At 41.8% G+C, this 23,752-nt stretch overlaps 1 protein-coding gene and 1 long non-coding RNA gene across 2 annotated transcripts in view; both read left to right on the top strand.

The window, feature by feature from the left end:
- The window catches only part of nfxl1 (nuclear transcription factor, X-box binding-like 1), a 29,236-nt gene extending 10,490 nt beyond the window's left edge, over nt 1–18,746 (top strand). The window contains exons 10-23 of the mRNA XM_026237269.1: nt 107–231; nt 785–907; nt 1,012–1,102; nt 8,245–8,365; nt 8,437–8,596; nt 9,403–9,494; nt 10,268–10,289; nt 11,868–12,005; nt 12,123–12,289; nt 14,314–14,383; nt 14,684–14,788; nt 17,461–17,547; nt 17,926–17,979; nt 18,240–18,746. Coding sequence (XP_026093054.1) covers nt 107–231; nt 785–907; nt 1,012–1,102; nt 8,245–8,365; nt 8,437–8,596; nt 9,403–9,494; nt 10,268–10,289; nt 11,868–12,005; nt 12,123–12,289; nt 14,314–14,383; nt 14,684–14,788; nt 17,461–17,547; nt 17,926–17,979; nt 18,240–18,446 — 1,562 coding nt within the window. The 3' untranslated portion in view covers nt 18,447–18,746. The remainder of the gene's footprint in view (nt 1–106; nt 232–784; nt 908–1,011; nt 1,103–8,244; nt 8,366–8,436; nt 8,597–9,402; nt 9,495–10,267; nt 10,290–11,867; nt 12,006–12,122; nt 12,290–14,313; nt 14,384–14,683; nt 14,789–17,460; nt 17,548–17,925; nt 17,980–18,239) is intronic.
- Nucleotides 18,747–19,642: 896 nt separating this feature from the next.
- LOC113065371 (uncharacterized) lies at nt 19,643–22,122 on the top strand. The gene is made up of 4 exons (XR_003279000.1): nt 19,643–19,657; nt 20,465–20,668; nt 21,117–21,237; nt 21,501–22,122. It is a non-coding gene; the product is annotated as an uncharacterized LOC113065371 (long non-coding RNA).
- The last annotated feature ends 1,630 nt before the right edge of the window (nt 22,123–23,752 follow it).

Below are 23,752 nucleotides of genomic sequence, written 5' to 3'. Positions count from 1 at the left end.
TTATCTGTGATTGGTGCCTCGTACAAACGGTTCTGGATGCAGATATTAATGTTCAAGCAGTTCTGCAGGGCTCCGGTGTGTTTGATTCAGTGCTGTGTTTGTTCAGAGAGTGTGCTGCCGTGTACGGTCGATGTGCCGACCTGTGGAGACACCTGCGAGAAGAGACTGGAGTGTGGTTTACACACCTGCTCGATGCGCTGCCACAGAGGAGCCTGTGAGACCTGCCGACAGGTGCGCACACACACGCACACACACACATACACACACGCTCTCACGCACGCACACACACACACACACTCACACTCTCTCTCTCGCACACTCGCGCACACACACACGCGCGCACGTACTCGCGCACACACACACACACATACACACACGCTCTCACGCACGCACACACACACACACACTCACACTCTCTCTCTCGCACACTGGCGCACACACACACGCGTGCACGTACTCGCGCACACACACACACACACACTTTCTCTCTCACACACACACGCACACATGAGCCGTGACACTCACTAGCGTCTTACAAAGGTGGTGTTCCTATAATGTCGTGTCATTGCATTATTAAAAGGGGTGGAACGATCCACTAATGCCATGATTTGATTTGATACACAACACTTCTCTCACAGTCTGATCCTCTGTGCAAACGAGAGCTAATGTGTTGCAGGATTGATCCTGATGATGTGAGGAGGCTTGCATGTACAGAGAATAAAACTAACGAAATCATAGCCAATTGTGCATGTAGATACTGATTGGAGTGTGTGTGTGTGTGCAGGAGGTAGAAAAGACGTGTCGATGTGGCCGCTACAGCAAGCTCTTGCCCTGTCATAAGGAATATCTCTGTGAGTCTAAATGCAACAAGACACGAGCCTGCAGCCGACACCAGTGCAAGAGAAAGGTTTGTGACACACACACTCAATCTGACACACGAGTGCGTCTCATTCACACTTCACCTCACATAATGTCTGTGTCACTGATGTGTGTGTGTGTGTGTGTTTGCAGTGCTGTCCAGGGAACTGCCCTCCGTGTGACATGAGCTGCAGTCGAATGTTGGGCTGCAGGAACCACAAATGCCCATCTGTGTGCCACCAAGGTGAACCCCGACACACACTCGTCCATGAACACACACACACACACGTCATGTTTCCAGCGGTTCAGCCGTGAGTCTGACTGTGAGCGACCGCCAGCTCATGACCACGTCTGCGTGCTTTGTGTTTAGAGGATCCTCCACGTTGTGGCTGACTGGATATTTGCAATCGATCAGACAGTGTTCTTCAGATGATGAGACGGTCTCTTCCTGTCTTCAGTGGCTGCTTCTGGGACAGAGTTAGTAGGGCTGGGTGTTGAGACAAATTTTACGTAGTTCAATATTGATTTCACAAGCTTACATTTTGATTCAGTTGCAGTCTCAATTCAATTTTATTTGATTTTGGTTGATTTGGATATATAGACAGCCAAAACATCCAGGTGGGTTAGGAGATCCCCCTCACAATGTAAAGCGCTTTGAGAAGCTCTATAAATATAAAGTATTAGTTATATTAGTATTAATATTAATAAATTAATATTATAGTAATGTACCAACTGACAGGGTTTACTGTGTAGTTTGCAGCATTATAATAAAGGGATTTGTTTGTTTATAATAAAGGGTAATTTTTTCTTACAAACAAAAATGAGGTGAGCACACTTACATTCTCATTTTAAATGATTTAAACATCGACACCATCGTCTCAATTGATTAATATGCGCGAGCGAGAGAGAGAGCAAGACAGCGCTCGTGTTGTTTGAAGACATTGAGCGTGCGGCCGGGGCTCGCTCTCTCTTTCTCTCTCTTGCGCGCTCTTTTTCAATATTTGAAAATCGATAATTAATAATTTATTTTTTATTTAGACTTTCAAACATCTAAGTGTCATGAATTAATATGTATCTGTGTACAAAATGACATATAAACATATTTTCCTATTCTATTTTGCCTGGAAACGCTTCCAGCACGCTTGTGTGTCGCGTGAAAAATAGGTTTCGGTTCTATTTCTAGCATGCACGTATTTTCCGCGCGGCTTGAGCCATGCCTGAGAAGCGCGTCTCACGCAGGCAGTCTGCAAGCTCTAACCTGTTAACATGGGAGCCGAATTAAAAACCGACACGCCACGCATCTAGTGTGTCGCCGGCCGCGCGCTCGCTCTCTCTCTCTCTCTCTCTCTCTCTCTCTCTCGCGCTCTCTGGCCCATACAGTTAATGAATAACGGATCAACTACACAGCCTACATCGCACATCGTGCGATGTGACTATCGTGGATTCGTACATCACGATATCGATGCTTAAACAACACATTGTGCAGCCCTATTGTCAAGTCACCTTTATTTATATAGCGCTTTAAACAAAATGCATTGCGTCAAAGCAACTGAACAACATTCATTAGGAGAACAGTGTGTCAATAATGCAGAATGATAGTTAAAGGCAGTTCATTATTGAATTCAGTGATGTCATCTCTGTTCAGTTAAATGGTGTCTGTGCATTTATTTGCAATCAAGTCAACGATATCGCTGTAGATGAAGTGACCCAACTAAGCAAGCCAGAGGTGACAGCGGCAAGGAACCGAAACTCCATCGGTGACAGAATGGAGAAAAAAACCTTGGGAGAAACCAGGCTCAGTTGGGGTCAGTTCTCCTCTGACCAGACGAAACCAGTAGTTCAATTCCAGACTGCAGCAAAGTCAGATTGTGCAGAAGAATCATCTGTTTCCTGTGGTCTTGTCCTGGTGCTCCTCTGAGACAAGGTCTTTACAGGGGATCTGTATCTGGGCTCTAGTTGTCCTGGTCTCCGCTGTCTTTCAGGGATGTAGAGGTCCTTTCTAGGTGCTGATCCACCATCTGATCTGGATACGTACTGGATCCGGGTGACTGCAGTGACCCTCTGATCTGGACACAGACTGGATCTGGTGGCCACGGTGACCTCGGAACAAGAGAGAAACAGACTAATATTAGCGTAGATGCCATTCTTCTAATGATGTAGCAAGTACATCGGGTGTTATGTGAAGTGTTTCCGGTTCCGGTTTACCTAATTAATGCAGCCTAAAAATCCTTTAACGGATTTGGATATTAAAAGCATATTAGTATATTATGTGTATGCCAGGTTAAAGAGATGGGTCTTTAATCTAGATTTAAACTGCAAGAGTGTGTCTGCCTCCCGAACAATGTTAGGTAGGTTATTCCAGAGTTTAGGCGCCAAATAGCAAAAGGATCTGCCGCCCGCAGTTGATTTTGATATTCTAGGTATTATCAAATTGCCTGAGCTTTGAGAATGTAGCGGACGTAGAGGAGTATAATGTAAAAGGAGCTCATTCAAATACTGAGGTGCTAAACCATTCAGGGCTTTATAAGTAATAAGCAATATTTTAAAATCTATACGATGTTTGATAGGGAGCCAGTGCAGTGTGGACAGGACCGGGCTAATATGGTCATACTTCCTGGTTCTAGTAAGAACTCTTGCTGCTGCATTTTGGACTAGCTGTAGTTTGTTTACCAAGCGTGCAGAACAACCACCCAATAAAGCATTACAATAATCTAACCTTGAAGTCATAAATGCATGAATTAACATTTCTGCATTTGACATTGAGAGCATAGGTCATAATTTAGATATATTTTTTAGATGGAAAATGCAGTTTTACAAATGCTAGAAACAGGCTTTCTAAGGAAAGATTGCGATCAAATAGCACACCTAGGTTCCTAACTGATGACGAAGAATTGACAGAGCAACCATCAAGTCTTAGACAGTGTTCTAGGTTATTACAAGGTCCTATAATTAAGACCTCTGTTTTTTCAGAATTTAGCAGTAAGAAATTACTCGTCATCCAGTTTTTTATATCGACTATGCATTCCATTAGTTTTTCAAATTGGTGTGTTTCACCGGGCCGCGAAGAAATATAGAGCTGAGTATCATCAGCATAACAGTGAAAGCTAACACCATGTTTCCTGATGATATCTCCCAAGGGTAACATATAAAGCGTGAAGAGTAGCGACCCTAGTACTGAGCCTTGAGGTACTCCATACTGCACTTGTGATCGATATGATACATCTTCATTCACTGCTACAAACTGATGGCGGTCATAGAAGTACGATTTAAACCATGCTAATGCACTTCCACTGATGCCAACAAAGTGTTCAAGTCTATGCAAAAGAATGTTGTGGTCAATTGTGTCAAACGCAGCACTAAGATCCAATAAAACCAATAGAGAGATACACCCACGATCAGATGATAAGAGCAGATCATTTGTAACTCTAAGGAGAGCAGTCTCAGTACTATGATACGGTCTAAATCCTGACTGGAAATCCTCACATATACCATTTTTCTCTAAGAAGGAATATAATTGTGAGGATACCACCTTTTCTCGTATCTTGGACAGAAAAGGGAGATTCGAGATTGATCTATAATTAACTAGTTCTCTGGGGTCAAGTTGTGGTTTTTTGATGAGAGGCTTAATAACAGCCAGTTTGAAGGTTTTGGGGACATATCCTAATGACAATGAGGAATTAATAATAGTCAGAAGAGGATCTATGACTTCTGGAAGCACCTCTTTTAAGAGCTTAGATGGTATAGGGTCTAACACACATGTTGTTGGTTTAGATGATTTAACAAGTTTATACAATTCTTCCTCTCCTATAGTAGAGAATGAGTGGAGCTGTTCCTCAGGGGGTCTATAGTGCACTGTCTGATGTGATACTGTAGCTGACGGCTGAATGGTTGCAATTTTATCTCTAATAGTATCGATTTTAGAAGTAAAGTAGTTCATAAATTCATTACTGCTGTGGTGTTGGGAAATGTCAACACCTTTTTGTAATTTGGTTTGTTTTTTTAAATAAAAACATTAAAAACTGCAGTTCTCAACTCTTTTCCCTCGAGTTCCACTTTCCTGCAGATTTGAGCTCCAATCCTGATCAAACTCACCTGCACGAGCTCACCAAGGTCTTCAGCATCACTAGAAACAAACAGACAGGTGAGTTTGATCAGGGTTAGAGCAAAACTCTGCAGCAAAGTGAACCTCGAGAGTTGAAAAGCCCTGATTTAAAGGGGGTCATATGATGCGATTTCAGTTTTTCCTTTCTCTTTGGAGTGTAACAAGCTCTTGGTGCCTAAAGCAGATCTGTGAAGTTTAGAGACTAAAGTCTCAAATCCAAAGAGATAATCTTTATCAAAGTTAAGACTCGTCCTCGTCCTCCTAAAACACCTCGTTTAAACACGCCCCCACACGTCTACATCACTGTGTGAGAAGATTTGCATAACTCCTCCCACATGTTCACACAAAGAAAGAAGGCGTGACTTTTATTCTCTCTGTTGCTGCCGGTGTCATGTTGGAGACGCTGTGTGTTTCGGTGTGAAAGTGAAAATACTTTGGTCTTCCAAAAGATTACATGACTAGAAATCAGTGGATAAGATGTATTTACAACACTGTTCCAGAACAGTTCAACCCAAATATGTGTGCAGCGCGTTTATGGAGGATGAGACCGTTTCCTGTGAGAGTAGCCTACAGTGATGTTTTATTTACAAATTTCATGAGGAGCATGCACTGATAATCATAATCATGTGGCCAATTCACCAGGGATGTGATGAGATCTCATGGCACGGAAAAAAAAAACAATTTGTTTACATCAGAGCTGCACAATTAATCATTTAAAGATTGGCATCTCATTACAAACACCCACTTGATCTTATTCCTGAATGAAGGTTCAGCTATGTTTATGAGGAGTGTCAGTGGAGCGTGAGAAGCATGTTTTATTGCTGCACATGTTAATGAATCGTTTATGTGGCTGATCCAGAAAGAGCAACACAGACAGCCTTTTCAATCACACATCATTACTTGTGTTTCAGACATTAACATAAGTACTGGGATAAAAGTTAATAGCTTTGGTATGAACACTTATTCTCTACAGTAGTTCATCAAAGTGAAAGGATCTTAACACTTGTTTGTATTGTAATACTTATCCTCTTCCGCCAGCAGTTGGTGACAACAGCCCGATTAAATAAAGTATTTGTCATTGAATCTTTCACTCAGGAGATTACAATTGTGATACAGGTCTTTATGAATCAGACACTAACTCCTTCATTGATTCTTCTTTTTTTTTTTTTTTTTTTTGAACAAAAACATTTTGTCAGAACCACTAGTAAATTGTTATTTTGTAGAGTTTTCTAATCTTTGGTTCTTGCGCTAGTTTACATGTTGTTTATTGCTGTATATAATTCATTAAAATAGAAATTTAGTTTCATAAAGCACAAGTTGATTTCAAAAGGGACCTACATTTTTTGTATTTTGTTTTTCACTTCAATAAAAGACAGTTTGTATGTATTTCATCAAGTATTTCTTCTTCATCTCATCTCATGGGAGAAGTGTGTCGTCACACTCCTATAATTCACCATCAGTAATCAATCCTCTCTCAAACCGCTATAAACAAATCATAGCAGCCTTACCTTCATTCTCTCGAGTCTTTCAGCATCTGTCCACCATGACCCCTGACCGTCGACCCTTTCCTCCGGGAGCAGAGTTCAGCATAACAAATACACTTACTATTCTTCTCACTTTATTATCTGCAAGCCAAACTTGTGAAGCTGGTGTCTCTTTCTATAGAGAGGGACAGTTCCATATTTGCAAGGACAGTCTGGTGCTTCTGACTCTGTTTACATATTTAATTTACCACTGATGATTCAAATGTGAGTTTTGAGGAGTGTAGAGCAGAGCTTGTTGTTTGTCTTTTTTTTTTTATCACAAATGCTGACATGGTTTTATGTTTGTGGCGCAGTGCAACACAGCGAGTAAAAACACAGTACAAGTCATTATAATCAGTAATTATGTCCCCACTGGATGCAGCAAATGTCTCGTTTGTAATTGGTTTTATTGGTTTTGTCTCGTGTCGGGACACACATCACAGTATGGTGAGAGGCGTAACATTTCTGTCACACGCTTGAGACATTCGGCCAATCACAACGTTCTGGACAGCTGGCCAATCAGAGCACACCTCGCTTCTCAGAAGGATGAGCTTTGTAAGAATCGATGTGTTTCAGAAGGCGGGGCTTAGAGAAGAAACAATTATGTTCAGTATGTGGAAAATAATGTGTTTTTAAACCTTAAACCGCATAAACATGTTTCATTACACCAAATACACAAAATAATGTTCTTTTTAACAACATCAGTGACCCCTTTAAACGGTGGAGATCATAACCTTTCATGATGGATTTATTCAAAAATGTTTTAAATACTGTAAAATTTTATTAATATGTAATATGTTGCATATATTTAGCAAAGTTCTTCTCTTTGGAGTTATTTTCTAGATCATTGAATGGCTTTCCTGAGGGAATGTGACGTTATTGAGCACAAACTGTTTTATTCACATCTTCACATGATTGATTTGTTGAAGTTGTTCTGTTTCTGAGCAGCAAAACCGTATTTCTTTAAATTTGATGATAAAATGGTCAGACTTTATAAGCTGAGACATTGTTTCATCTCAAAAGTAACGGATCTCTAAGCTTATAGTGATTTATCAGATGCGTGGCCTGCTAAAAATAATGTTTCCTGGAGATTTGTTCCCTGAAGGGAGCACAGACCGTTCTTGGGATTTAAGAATGAATATCGGTTCATCAGAATGAGAATAGATTTGAATCAAGAAATGTGTATTTTCAGCTCCGCTGTAGGAGTTATTCTACATAATCTCACAATCTCTTGGCTCTTTATTTTTCCAGAGGCGTCTCTCTCTCTCGGCGGGAGCGTTTCCTGTCCGCAGGGCACACGGGATTATGGGAGCGATGGAAACCTTGAGCCAACATTTGATTGGTCTTTTGTGTTTGTGTCATGGTAATGTTGGACCAGAAGCGCTTCCTGTGTGCTGTTATCAGCGCAGTCAGTGTCCAGGTCGTCTGCTTGAATGAGCTGACCTTTTCTCAGAGTAGAAGTGTGTGTGTGTGTGTGTGTGTGTGTGTGTGTGTGTGTGGGAAGGTAATGGAGGATAGAGGTCATCTCACACTGATGAATTGCTCGCCAATGCCTCGCTCTCCTTCTCTTGCTGTGTGCCGATTGCAAATGTGTGTCTGGAACAACAATGTTATCTGGCTAACGCCTGCTATCTCGGTGCACGGCTCTGATATCCAAATGTCAGGCAGAGAGTGTGTGTGGACGGCTGGAATCAAGGCCCTGTCAGAAGATGAGCGTCTTCTCTTTGGTAAAGCTGGTGTGTGTGTGTGTGTGTGTTTCAGGCAGCTGTTATCCGTGTCCGGAGATGGTTGAGGTGCGGTGTGATTGCGGCTCGACTGTGATCTCTGTGCCCTGCGGGAGAGAGAGAAGCACCAAACCGCCGCGCTGTAAGGAGCTCTGCAGGTACGCTCCGTCTCTCTCCACCTCTCTCCTGTCGAATGATGTCATAGGAGGATGTTTGCTTCTCTCTGAAGGAAGCCGCCGTCGTGTCATCACTCGTCTCAGGAGCAGCACCGGTGTCACTTCGGCCCGTGTCCGTCCTGTAAGCAGCCCTGCAGACGCCCGTTATCCGGCTGTGTCCACCTCTGTCCGGCCCCGTGTCACGACCAGGTGCTGGTTAAAGCTGCTGACCGGGTACGACGCTCACCTCACATCATAATTCCTCTTTTCTACTCAATAAAACCCTGCCATGTTGAGCATTCAGCATGAATACTAAAAGAGTCACGAACTGCATTTAGATTGCAGTGATCAAAGCCTACTTCTACATCACTGTACGGAGGCAGACTTTCGTCTCACTGAGACAAAATAAGTAGTTTTGGCAGCTTGGTTTGAATAAAAGCTGCTTTTAGACGAATGGGAGACATTTAGGGTTGTGAAACGTGTCCTGACCAGACACAAAGCAGTTAGTCTGCACACAGCAGATCACTCGACAGAATCCATCAGAAGAGCTCTGTGCAAGCTCACCGGACTCACAACATGGATGCACAGAATCTAATTCAAAAATATTGAACTATTTTAACATGATTAGAGTAAATACGCAGTGAGTGTGTGATGCAGTCTGTCACAGAAGACACCTGCTGGGTCAGTTTTAATGTTCTTATGTCACTCGTCACGTCTGCATGTCAGAGGCTTGAGGAAAATTAGATTTCTCTGTTCATGACTTCTTTAATTCAGCTGATCGTGTGTCATACTCGTTAGAATATCATACTCTATACTACATTATCTAATTAATATTCATAAACCTAGTCATAGTAGTGTTCGTTCTTGAGAATCTCCTTCTGATTGGACTGAATGAAAAAAGAGTAGTTTGATTGTTTCAGTTGTTATTGTGTGATCTCTTAGCTGTCTGTCGAATATCTTCTGCTGAAGCTGTTGTGTGTGTGTGTGCGTGTGTGTGTGTGCGTATGTGTGTGTGCGTGTGTGTGTGACCCGTCCTGCAGGCTCTACTCGCTGGACCATGGGAACAACCCTCGACTCCAGCGTTTGTGCGAACGGCTCTACCCTGTCCATCCTGCATGGTCCCCATCCCAACGTAAGCACACACACACACACACACACATGCTCTCACACACACACACACACACACGCTCACACACACACACACGCTCACACACACACACACGCTCTCACACACACACACACACGCTCTCACACACACACACACACACACGCTCTCACACAAGCTCTCACACACACACGCTCTCACACAAGCTCTCACACACACACACACACACACACGCTCTCACACAAGCTCTCACACACACACACACACACGCTCTCACACAAGCTCTCACACACACACGCTCTCACACAAGCTCTCACACACACACACACACACGCTCTCACACACACACACACGCTCTCACACACACACACACACACACACACACACGCTCTCACACACACGCACACACACGCTCTCACACACACACACACGCTCTCACACACACGCACACACACGCTCTCACACACACGCTCTCACACACACACACACGCTCTCACACACACACACACGCTCACACACACGCGCAGACACACACTCTCTCACACACACACGCTCTCTCACACACACACACACACACACACTGCCAGTGTGGCTGCTGTGTATATGTAGGAGCGCTGGGGAAGCGTGTTTTTGGCAGTGTGTGTGTGTGTGTTGTAGAGATTTCTGCACATATGGCTAACACACTCTGCACAGTTATAGCCAAATGTGTTTGTGTCTTTAAAGTGAGTCCAACTGCAATAGATGATGTGATTGTGTCCTGCTGCTGTAAATAACATTGTGTGTTTCATTTTTCTCTACAGAGCCTGTCTGGGAGAACATGAGGTGAACACACACACACACACACACACACACACACATATCGGTGTGTCTGGCTCATTTCACACTGCAGCTGATAAGCTGATTCCTGTCAATCTTCAGATTAAACTAAAGGTCGAATGATTCTGGTACTGAGAGTCAGGATGGAGGTGTTGACTTGTTTGTTAGCACTCACTCAGACTCACATGATATCACAGAACCTTATACAATACTGATTGTGTTAAAGCTGCTTTACGGAGTCAAACTGGAAAATAGTTTGTCAGTAATGCAAGAAGACATGACAATAATCCAGTTACAGTCAGTTCATTGATGATTCAGTGATGTCATCATCCAGTTCATCTACTGAAACTCCATCGGTGACAGAATGGAGAAGAAACCTTGGGAGAAACCAGGCTCAGTTGGGGTCAGTTCTCCTCTGACCAGACGAAACCAGTAGTTCAATTCCAGACTGCAGCAAAGTCAGATTGTGCAGAAGAATCATCTGTTTCCTGTGGTCTTGTCCTGGTGCTCCTCTGAGACAAGGTCTTTACAGGGGATCTGTATCTGGGCTCTAGTTGTCCTGGTCTCCGCTGTCTTTCAGGGATGTAGAGGTCCTTTCTAGGTGCTGATCCACCATCTGGTCTGGATACGTACTGGATCCGGGTGACTGCAGTGACCCTCTGATCTGGACACAGACTGGATCTGGTGGCCACGGTGACCTCGGAACAAGAGAGAAACAGACTAATATTAGCGTAGATGCCATTCTTCTAATGATGTAGCAAGTACATCGGGTGTTATGGGAAGTGTTTCTGGTTCCGGTTTACCTAATTAATGCAGCCTAAAAATCCTTTAACGGATTTGGATATTAGAAGCATTTATTTAAAAGGAGCTCATTCAAATACTGAGGTGCTAAAGCATTCAGGGCTTTATAAGTAATAAGCAATATTTTAAAATCTATACGATGTTTGATAGGGAGCCAGTGCAGTGTGGACAGGACCGGGCTAATATGGTCATACTTCCTGGTTCCTGGTTGTCTGGTCAGAGGAGAACTGACCCCAACTGAGCCTGGTTTCTCCCAAGGTTTTTTTCTCCATTCTGTCACCGATGGAGTTTCGGTTCCTTGCCGCTGTCGCCTCTGGCTTGCTTAGTTGGGGTCACTTCATCTACAGCGATATCATTAACTTGATTGCAAATAAATGCACAGACACTATTTAAACTGAACAGAGATGGCATCACTGAATTCAATGATGAACTGCCTTTAACTATCATTTTGCATTATTGACACACTGTTTTCCTAATGAATGTTGTTCAGTTGCTTTGACGCAATGCATTTTGTTTAAAGCACTATATAAATAAAGGTGATTGATTGATTGATTCTAGTAAGAACTCTTGCTGCTGCATTTTGGACTAGCTGTAGTTTGTTTACTAAGCGTGCAGAACAACCACTATTAACAACCATTTATTTCTGTTCTTCAGTGGGCTTTAGAAACAGTCTAGTATATTAACATGTATTTGATTATAGTAAAATAAAATGTAAATCTGATGTAGATCTGATCTGTGTGTGTGTGTGTGTGTGTGTGTGTGTGTGTGTGTGTGTGTGTGAAGGTGAGTCCGGTTCCATGTTACACTCGTGGGCCGTTTTCCTGCGGACGGTCATGTGGACGGACTTTAGCGTGTGGTAACCATACATGCGTTTTGGAGTGCCATCATGTGACCACTTTGCCAAACTCAGACAAAACTAAGGTAGGTCACATGACCTATGACCCTTTATCCATGAGCTCTGCCCTCACAATGACTGGCTCTGTCAGTTTTCTGTTGGTGTGTGTGACTCTCTCTCTGTGTGTGTGTGTGTGTGTGTAGGCCGGTCAGGAGTGTGGGCAGTGTGAGGAGGGCTGCTCAAAGCCTCGTCCCCTCGGCTGTACCCACCCGTGTGCTCTGCCCTGTCACCAGGGTAAATGTCCTCCCTGTCGGCTGATGGTCCGTCAGCGCTGCCACTGTAAGATCTCCAGCTTGTACATCGAGTGTGTGTGAGTGACCGCCGGACTCTCTGCAGCTCTCATTTGTTGGAAATATTTGAAAACTTGTTCTTGATAACAACAGTCATATAATACACCCAAAAATTAAATCATTACCCCATGATTTACTCAACCTCAAGCCGTGTATAAGACATTCTTCTTTCAGACGTTGGAGTTATATTAAATAATGTCCAGGCTAACCCAGGCTTTATAATGGCAGTGGATGGTAGCCCAAAGTTTTAAGTCCAGAAAATGTCTCCCATCCATTATAAAAGTCCACACTGATCCAGGGTTAATAAAAAAGACCATTTTGTAAGAAAAATAGGCATATTTACAGCTTTATAAAGCTTAATCAGACTGTCATGCGTGTGTTCAGCGGAGGATGTAGCCTGCAGGCGTAGCATTAGCTCCGAGGAGAATATGTTTGTCTCACAAAATAACTTCTGTTTTCAGCAAAGGAAAAACAGTCTCCTCTTGGTGTATATCGAAATCCCTCGATTTAAAAAAAACTTTTTTTTTTTTTTTTTTTTTTTTTTATGAGTTCGGTTACAAAACGAGATATATCCATTTTGAGAAATGTTGGTTATTTGACATTATTATTTAAGACATCAACAGTCAAGTTCATTCATAATTTTTTGAAACCATGCCAAAATGCAACATGTTTTTCTTAACATTTTCAAACAGCTTAAATTGGTTAAAAAACAATACATCATAAATATATGGAATAGTATATACAAAGATTGATTAATAATAATTAGATTCTGAGTTAGTTTTGGCCAGAACATACACAACATATTTTTTTTTGTTTTTTTGCAAAACGCAATGCAAAGGCACGTTTACGCGCGTCTGGAGGTCTCGCGGCACGAAGGCGTTTAGCGCGACGCAAATTCGCCTCATTCAAGCGTCTAGAGACACCTTTGACTTTCACACTAGTGGTTTTAAGAAAGATTTTCTAGAAATGATTCGCGCCAGACGCTCTATTCGCGTTTGGTGTGAAGACAGCAACCTCCCTGGCTTTCTTCTTGACATCAGCGGAGACTCGTTCCCTGCTGCATTTGTTTATTGTTGACAGACGCAGGAGTATTTCACTTTTGTAGCGTTTTTATACATTTTTGTGAAGTTGAAGGCTACGTCTTCATATAGAGTCATAGCTTGACTCTGAAGCTTTGATTCTCTGACTGACAGACAGCTGTTGATCAGTAACGTAGCTTACGTGACTGACAGCCTACAGTATAAACAATAAAATGGTAAACGTTTTTTAGTTAGCCTACTGAATCCTCTTTTCAAAAATATATGTTTTTTTGTTCTGATATTATTGTTAAATCACTGAGCAAACTCGGAGCACTTCACCGGCGGTGACTCTCTCCTCGCGTGACATCCTGAGCTTGCGCAGCATCCTGAATCCCGTTCTATTGCCTAACCGTTATATCGCACTTTGTAAAGAAACTGGGCTGGCGGATATAGCGTTTTGTGAAAAAAATCATTTTGTAGTAGGCTTAAAATGTAAATTTTTTAATCTTATTAATGGCAGCAATTCACACATAGATTAAGGTACATCTGAACAGTGATTTCCAATAATAAAATCCAAATGTCAAAAAATGGCGTTTATCGCGTTTTGCAAGCGAACTCTTCATATATACAATTCCTCGTTTTGTACTAATTCGTGATCTAAGTTTTGTTTCCGCTGGACACCACTCTCTCGTGAACATGTGTATGACAGTCAGTAGCTAGAGAGGAAGGTTTATTACGTTTCTCACAAATGAATCGCTTCACTTCAGGAGGCTTTTACCCCCCCCCCCCCCCCCAGAGCCGTGTGAGGCACTTTTTATGATGTATGGATGCAATTTTCTGGACTTAAAACTTTGGGCTACCATCCACTGCCATTATAAAGCTTGGATTAGCCTGGACATTATTTAATATAACTCCAATTGTATTTGTCTGAAAGAAGAATGTTATATACACCTAGGATAGATTAAGGGTGAGTAATTTTCTAAATGATCCCTTTAAAGTGTTCATTGAGTGTGTGTGTTTTGTAGGAAGTTCACATCTGCAGATGAACAGGGCAAACAGCTGCTGAGCTCCTGTCAGAATCAGTGTCCTAAACAGGTGCTGCAACACTCGATCGTGTGTGTGTGTGTGTGTGTGTGTGTGTGTGTGTCTGTGCGTGTGTGAGTGTGTGCAGGTCTGTGCATGTGTGTGTGAGTGTGTGCATGTGTGTGTGTGTGTGTGTTTGTGTATGTTCTCTGACACCAGTGCTTGTGTGTCCATACACTCAGACTAGGAATGATTGTAGTGTTAGTTCTGTGCAAGCTGACAGTGTTCTAATGTTGGGATGCGGCTGCGTTCAGGAGGGATGCAGTAGCTGGTAAAGGCCTGTGATAACTGGTGGTTTATGTGTTTGTGCAGTTGGGATGTGGGCACCGCTGTAAGCTGCTGTGTCACCCGGATGAGTGCGATCAGATCTGCACACAGCGAGTGAAGATCAAGTGTCCCTGCAAGAGGATCAAAAAGGTACAAACACACAGAACAAACTAGGGATGCTCGGATCGATCTGTACCAGGTCAGAGTCACATTTTACATTTAGTCATTTAGCACAGTGGTCCCCAACCTTTTTAGCACCAAGGACCGGTTTAATGTCAGACAAAGTTTTCACGGACCGGGCTTTAAGGTGTGACGGATAAATACAAAATAAAATTATACGACTGGCATGAAAACTGTGGTATATTGTAAATATAATAATAAACATGAATCCACTGTGTATTCGTATAAAACTTTATTAGCAGCGTCCTCGTAACATCGTGCTAACAACATAACATGAATAACATCCTCTCTAACCCTAACCATCTGATTTTCACTGATTATGTTCACTATGGTGACATGCCTAAAAAATAAGGTGCACCACAAAAACAAATATAATATCCATGAAAATAACACCGAGCATCCGGCCTTTTTCCAAAATAAAAGATCGTTGTGGCTCGGCACACTTCTGTCTCCTCCACCTCTGTTATTTGTTTTGCAGAAATCCACCGCTCACGGCTCTTCTGGTCCAATCAGTGCAGGGCTGTGCCACAGTGTTGTTTTGTGTTGAAAATGTAAAAAATATATATAATGAGCGAGTACATCATGAATCCATTTCCAAACCATGTTTTTTTTAATCCTGAATCACTACAGTACACCTATAATAAGTGTTTATATTGGGACTACTTTAGTCTGGTTGGGGTCGGCAGCGCTGCAGAGGAGCACAGTACCTGCGTGACTCGCCGCAGATGTAAACAGAAAGAAGTAGATCCGGCTACAGTGTTCTTCCGCCAGACGCCAGCGCCAACAGTTACTGCCTGCTGCTTTAATGTAAATTATTTATTCCTAAATCGGTGGTCCCCGACCCCCCCCGTGCCACAGACCGGTACCGGTGTGTCGTTTGGTACCGGGCCGCGGCACGGGGGGGTCGGGGACCACTGATTTAGCAGATGCTTTTATCCAAAGCAACTTACAATTGAGGACAGTAGAAGCAATCTAAATTGACAAAAGAGCAATGATATATAAGTGCTATAACAAGTCTCCGTTAGCTTAAACGCAGAACACGTAGCAAGGGTTTTTAAATAATGAAATAAATAGAAAAAGAATAGAGCAAGCTAGTGTTAGAGGTATTTTTTACTTTTGTTAATTGTATAATAAATGAAAAGAAATCAGAAGTAGGGATGTTCATTTCAGTTATTTTTCCTAACCGAAAACCGACTCAGGTTAATCGATTATTAACCGTTAACAGACAAGATTATTTTAAATTTGAATTGAATTAAATGAGAAAGGATAAGTGACTGTGACTCATTAAAAATACTAACATTTGTTTCCCGGGAATTAATTTTACATGCACAAAAATCAGCAAACAAGAGGACGTGTGTTTTTTAACCATAAAGCAAATCATTTTTAAATATTTAGATAAATTACTAAAAATAAATAAATAACTTTTTAAAATTCTTATGGTTGGTTAATGGTTAACCAGTAAAAAAAAACACATCCCTAGAGAGAATACAAAAAGATTAGAAAGCTAGTGTTAGTTACATTTTATGACTCGATCGAAAGTTGCTCAGTTTTGTCGATCTCACGAACCGATCGCAATGTGATGTGAAACGTGAAGGCGTTAAACTTTAGCACCAGCATAGATGTGAATACGATCGCCTGTGAGGAATTATGAGGTCTGAAGAAACAATAAAAAAGAAATACCACGTGGAGGAACATTAGCTAAAAGATTTAATACTTTGAATCTGATTCGTTGCCTCTGGCACCTTTCAGTAGTCTGTGTGTGATACTGAGACGGGGCTCCACACACACACACACACACACACACACAGAGCAAACAGTGACAGCTGAACTGAGCATGTGCGATTACTTGCATCTGTCCTTCTTCAGGTCAAGTCATATGTGTAAAAAGCATCCGTTTTCCGTCAGATTAACACTATCTTTGTCGCAGTATCCTTTCATCGTTTAAGGGATTTCTCATGACTGCATCAGTGTTGTTCAGTGCTAGGGTTTGGCTGTTCTGTATAATACAGAGTCATCCCACATTTAAGGCACCAAAGTTCCTTCTGAAAGCCGTACGGAAAGCGGTTTGTCCTGTATTCACTGGCCATCAGACAGTTTTACAATTTACCAATAGCAAATTCTCAATTGTTAATGAATCATTCTTTTTGGACATATTATTCCTTTTATTTGAGAACGCAGCATTAACAAGGTGATGCTTTGATGGTCAAGCCTTGAAAATTATTACATTTCGACAGTGTTTGATTCGTGAATGAATCAGCATTTTTAAGTATATTTGTATATTCATAAAGACAGTTCATAAACGGTGTAACTGCACTGACATCTTTCACCTCATGGCTTCCAGTTATGCTCAGTTTGACATCTTGTATGCTCTTTAATAAGAGTGTTTTGTGTAAGCTCCATTTTTAAAGGCCTATTAAAATGTTTTGATTGGGAATAAAAAGATTGGGATCGTTATCGGCCGATCATGATGAAAAGAAATCAGTATTCCGTATCAGCTGCAGAAATCCTGATGGGAGCATCCCTGGAGCAAACACACAGTAGATGACACGATGAAACGGGAATCATGACCGAGACATGAGCATCTGTGATGGAGTTTGTGTTTCGTCTTTCGTCAGAAGTAAATGGTGCTTGTGTGTGTTTAGGAATTCCCCTGTTCTCGTGTGAGGTCAGAGAATGACTTGGTCATGTGTGATGAGACGTGTCGAGAGTTACAGAAGAAACACGCAGAGGTAACACACACACAAACACACATACCACACCAGCACAAACTACAAATAAAAAAAACATTTTCTCGTCAGATTTAGTTCACAATGCTGTGCCTAAAGTCACTCACACAGTTAGGGCTGTGATGTGTGGAGCGACACAGGAACGGTTGTCATGGAGAAGGGCCATAAAATCCACTGCTGGCTCATTGATTCTTTTGGCTCAGACAGAGATAGTGTGAAACTTTAAAACAGCAAACACACACACACTTTCCAGCCCAGCTGAGAGTTAATGGACACAGATTCCATTACACACACACACACACACACAGAGCCATCAGCTCAGTGGGAAACTTGGAGAAACCGTTAACTGTGTGTGTGCGTGCGTGCGTGTGTGTGTTTCAGGCTTGTGCAGCAGAGGAAAGAGCCGCTCTGGAGGGAGAAATGAGAAAACAGCAGGTGAGTCGAGAAACGCATGAATGTCAAATGAGATCTGAGAAAATGATTGTGATCTGAAGAGCTGCTCACTGTTTCAGACGCTCTTTAATCAGTTAATGTTTAGCTTTACATCTCCTCACATCAGCAGGTTAGTGTGAGGATGTTTTTGGGTGGGTTACTGGATATTAGGATCTATGATGTCTATTGTGTCAGAGATTATCGCTGATGTAGCCTCTGAGAGAGAGTTTGTGTGTGTGTGTGTGTGTGTGTGTGTGTTTCAGGCTGAACTGGAGGCATTTGAGAAACGACAGAAAGGACGGAAGAAGAAGAACAGGAAAGTCACCGAGGTGGAGGCAGAGGAGGGGGTGTGGCACAGATATAGGCTCCGCCTCCTGATGGCCTTCTGTGGCATCCTGTTGGCTGTGGCAGTGTTCTGTCTGCTGCAGCTGACCAATCAGGAGACAGACAGGGAGAATGAAGGACAGTGAACGTACCTCAGCAGCTTCTTGAATGCTAACAATATTTTCTCTGTTTTGTAAACCACAGTTTTTTTTCACCCTTTAATTGACTTGCGTAGATAATTAAACTGCTAGTTATATACATGCGTATGATTATTTAGTCGTTGCACAGTGGAAGCTGTGATTTTCTTCACGATTATTAAAACTGTGAAGTAAATTAAAAGTGTCATGATTTTATTTCTATTATTTAGAGAACATGATTACATAGGTGACATTTGGGTGATGTGACCGTATCAACTTTAAAAATAAAGACTTTGTGTTAGTGATGTATGTGACTGATTGATTTACTTAATCATCCATATCAATTATGTCTCACAGTAGATAAGTCCAGATCAGTCTGATTTATTCAGATCTATGTAAACATGTTACAATGGTAGATATTGTAAACTGACTTTGTGGTCATATAAGAAAAATAATTGCAGCATAAAGTGGAGATCAGGTTCGAAAGCGTGAAGCTTTCGCTGTCAAATCCGAATCAAGATGCCACGAGTTATTATAACAACAACATCTCAAAGTTTGACAGCAGATAAATGAGCTTTACAAAAGTGTGTCCCTAAGGTCACAATAAAGCATCACAATAATCTAACCTTGAGGTCATAAATGCATGGATTAACATTTCTGCATTTGACATTGAGAGCATAGGCCGAAATTTAGATATATTTATGAGATGGACGTGGCTTTCTAAGGAAAGATTGCGATCAAATAGCACACCTAGGTTCCTAACTGATGACGAAGAATTGACAGAGCAGCCATCAAGTCTAAGACAGTGTTCTAGGTTATTACAAGCAGAGTTTTAGGTCCTATAATTAACACCTCTGTTTTTTCTGAATTTAGCAGTAAGAAATTACTCGTCATCCACACATCTCTCTGGCCAAACATTCAAATAATGCATCTCATAATCTTAGACTGCAGTTATATCTGATCAAATGTGCATTATTATTCTACATTTTGGGTTAAACAAATAATTTTTGCTTGTTTGGAACAGCAGCTACTCTAATAATGTCTTTATTTGTTTCTCTGTTTCTGATGGGATTAACATCCCGTGGTGAGTCTGGATCCAGAACATGATGCAGAACATATGAAATGTGCAGAAGAGGGGCGTGAGAACTACTCTACACTGCTCAAATCTCTCGTTTCAATCATCAGTGACAAACTCTTCACACACGTAAAGAACTTAGACTGTGAGTCAGAACACTGAAGTCTTCTCTCCCAGAATCAGGGAACAGTCCTCCATAACATGTGCTGCACACATCTGAATATTTGGGTTGAACTGTTCTGGAACAGTGTTGTAAATACATCTTATCCACTGATTTCTAGTCGTGTAATCTTTTGGAAGACCAAAGTATTTTCACTTTCACACCGAAACACACAGCGTCTCCAACATGACACCGGCAGCAACAGAGAGAATAAAAGTCACGCCTTCTTTCTTTGTGTGAACATGTGGGCGGAGTTATGCAAATCTTCTCACACAGTGATGTAGACGTGTGGGGGCGTGTTTAAACGAGGTGTTTTAGGAGGACGAGTCTTAACTTTGATAAAGATTATCTCTTTGGATTAGAGACTTTAGTCTTTGCAACTTTAGGGATCTTATCTATTCACAAACAGCTTGTGACACTTATAAGAGAAATAAACAATTGAAATTGCATCATTTGACCCCTTTAATTTTTGTAAAATTGCTTTGCAACTATTTGTATGGTGAAAAGCGCTATAGAAATAAACTTGAATTTAATAGAATTTTTAAAGTTGAAACTTATAACATTCTAAACTATATAGTGCGCTAGAGCTAAAATCCAAAAAAGAAGAGAGAAGCCTTTTTTCATTTCATAAACTATTTTCCGCATCAGCTGAATTAGAATCAGCTTTCCTCATTTTGTGAGTTTTTGTGAGATCAGAAGTGGAGTGAGTTCCAGCTGTAAACGAGGAGCTGATCTCTCTCTCTCTGTCTCTCTCTCTCTCTCTCTCTCTCCCTCTCTCTCTCTCTCTCTCAGTGTTGACGGGTGCAGATATAAAGGAGCGCGCGGGACTCGCTCGTCAGTGTGGAGCGGGTCGCGCGCAGACTTGCTCGTGCTCAGACAGACCGATCCTTGAGAATAAAATAAACAAGCGGAGTTATAAATGAAATAACACAATAAAATAGAATAGAGAGTGAGAGAGAGGGTATTAGCGATGGAATCCGCTGCAGTGAACTTTCAGTAAGTATTCAGTTTCTCTCGCGTGCGTGCGCGTGCGCGTGTGTGTGTGTGTGTGTGTCAGAGAGGGAGACGTTATACTTTGTTCCAGTTTGATATTTCTTAGATGTTATAATATTAAAGTATATTACTGTGTAGTTCATTTAATTATTATTATTGTTAAATTATTATTTTAATTGATTTATTTATATTTTTGTTCTACATGTATACTAATCTTTGGCAATATTGTATAATTTACAGTCATGCCAATAAAGCAATATTGAATTAAATTGAATTAAGAGTGAGAGAGTGTTTGTGTGTGTGTGTGTGTGTGTGTGAGAGAGAGAGAGAGTGTGTGTGTGTGTTTGTGTGTGAGAGTTTGTGTCAAGTTGAACTCACGCACTTTAGTTTTTCTCCTTCCTTTCCATTCCTATAAATAACTCCTTGGTGTGTGTGTGTGTGTGTGTGTCAGATTCTCATGCACAAGCTGGAAACTCTGAAGCGAAAAATACCTGGGTAAAAATAGCCTGCTGTGCTCGTGGTGTCTGTGGCTCTGATGCTCCGGATCGTCGCTGATTTCCAGCCCATTACCGGTGAGACACACACACACACACACACACACACACACACACACGATCAAACTTCACTGTGCCATTTCAAATGTCATTTCTATTCATTATGAGTATGACTGTATTTAAAGGAACATTTACCATTATGACTGAGATTGATATTAGCTGTTGTTATGAGTGTGATTCAGCTGAATATCTGGCTCTTGAATTCTGTTATCAGAAGTCCTGCTGATACACAAACTCACTGCAAACTCTCTCTCTGTGTGTGTGTGTGTGTGTGTCCTCAGGTGTGTGTGTGTCAGATGAGCTCATCATGGGTGAAGCATTCACACACACGCAGCGCTGCGGGAAACATCTGCGACTTCTGCTCTTCATCCTGCTGCCATGTGTGTGCGGCCTCATCTGTGTGTGTGTGCTGCTGCTGGCGCTCACAGGTAACACACACACACACACACACCCTTCAGCCTGCTCTCAGTCTGGACACATGGAGTGATGAGACAAACAAGTGTTAAATAACAGTTGTGACACACACACACATCTGCTGTCTCTGTGTGTGCTGATGGTGTGTGTGAGATGATTGGAGCATCTTCGCTCCGCTCTCATGGCATTTGTTCGTGTATCTGTCTAATTTTCAGACTGTTATATATATTTTGTCTCCTGCCAAATGAGTCACACCATGATGTTCACTGTCATAGAAAGAGTCTCTGAAAAAGAGAAATCTGCAGCGATGTAACACACACGTCTGTGCAGTGTGTGTGTGGGTTTCTACAGGTCTGTCCTTCATAATATCCAGTTAAACACTAATGAGCCGGACCTCTCTAGTTCTCAATCAATCACATCACGTTTGTACTGAAATCTAGTGATTTACACAGGTTTCTGAGAGGGTTTAGTTAGGTGTGTGAGTGTGTGTGAGTGTGTGTGTGTGTGTGTGTGTGTGTGTGAGAGTGTGTGTTTGAGTGTGTGTGTGTGTGTGTGTGTGTGTGTGTGTGTGTGACTGTGTGTGTGAGAGTGTGTGTGAGAGTGTGTGTGTGTGTGTGTGTGAGTGAGTGAGTGTGACTGTGTGTGTGAGAGTGTGTGTGTGTGTGTGTGTGTGTGTGTGTGTGTGTGTGAGTGTGTGAGAGTGTGTGTGAGTGTGTGTGAGTGTGTGTGTGTGTGTGTGTGTGTGTGACTGTGTGTGTGTGTGTGTGTGTGTGTGTGTGTACTAACATTTACGTCGGTGTGGGTTCCCATCGGTGGGAGCACATCCACCTAAGGAGTTCCAAAATCGGAGTGGGGCCCAAAATGGTGGGCCCCAATCCGATTTCAATTAAAATAAGCTCAGCAGCTTCCCCTGATGCTACCATTGCTTTTTTTTTCATCTCTAAAAAGTGGCCCGTAAGGTAGCAAAAAGTGGGTAAGTGTGTGAAGGTGTGTATGGTCGAGCCTTTTTTTAACCGGAAGTCAGGATATACACTTCCCGCGAATTCAAATACACACCGCGGGAATCTGAAACCTTTGGCCAATGAAATTACTGCACTGTATAATTAGGCGCGAAAGTAAGGAAAACTGCGGAAATTGCACAAGAAGAAGAAGTAGAAGAAGAAGATGACTTCAAGGATTGAAGATTGAAGACAGAAGAAGACGGAGTGGTTGAAAATCTGAATATTTTTACAAATACCGACCTCTGATGCAACAGGTAAGCTAGGCATGGTTTTCATGGTGAGTTTATTTTGTCGTTACAGTATATCGTGATTTTTCCTACCTCTTTTGGCTGCATTGTAGCTAACGTTAGCGACATAATATTACTATTAGCAGTTAGCTTAACCTAATAGCATGTCACCACGGACATGACAGCGGGGCAGAGACGGGGTGCAGTGAAGTCCTGTCGTTAAAAGTGGAGTTGGTTGTGAATTGTGAGGTTTTTATGGTGAGTTCATATTTTGGCGTTATATCGTGATGGCGTTATATACCTCGTTTAGCTGCCATGTAGCTAACGTTAGCGACATAATATTACTATTAGCAGTTGGCATAACCTTAATAACGTCACCACGGACATGACAGCGGGACAGAGACGGGGTGCAGTGAAGTCGTATCGTTAAAGGTGGAATCGGTTGTGAATTGTGAGCAAGACAGGGCAGATGGAGGTTAGCCAGAAGCTAAGGCAGGACTGAAGCTACGGTGCCGTTTTGGAGTTAAGTTACTCATACTACCCGCAGCTGGTTTGTTAGAGCAGGACAGTTGAGGGAAAATAATAGAAAAGACCACCTTCGAGTTTTTCCAAATTTACTTTGCAATTACAGAAATATAGCTGTAGCAATTCAGTTGTGGATGTTTTGGTCACATAATTGTTCAATAAAACTCGCAAAATGCAAAGTATTTAGTGAAAAATCTTTCCTGCTCTCAGTTTTCCATGTCCGAGACAATGTGAAGTGATGCTTGCCATTTTAGCATCTTATCTCAACATCATTATTTATATATATATATATATATATATATATATATATATATATAACACATTTTTTACAAATAAAAACACATTCTTAAATTTCAGAGCATCACT

The sequence above is a fragment of the Carassius auratus genome, chromosome 48, assembly GCF_003368295.1.
Source record: "Carassius auratus strain Wakin chromosome 48, ASM336829v1, whole genome shotgun sequence".
Taxonomy (NCBI): Eukaryota; Metazoa; Chordata; class Actinopteri; order Cypriniformes; family Cyprinidae; genus Carassius; species Carassius auratus.
The sequence above is the reverse complement of the archived record's forward strand: the minus strand, read 5'-3'. Positions and strand labels throughout refer to the sequence as shown.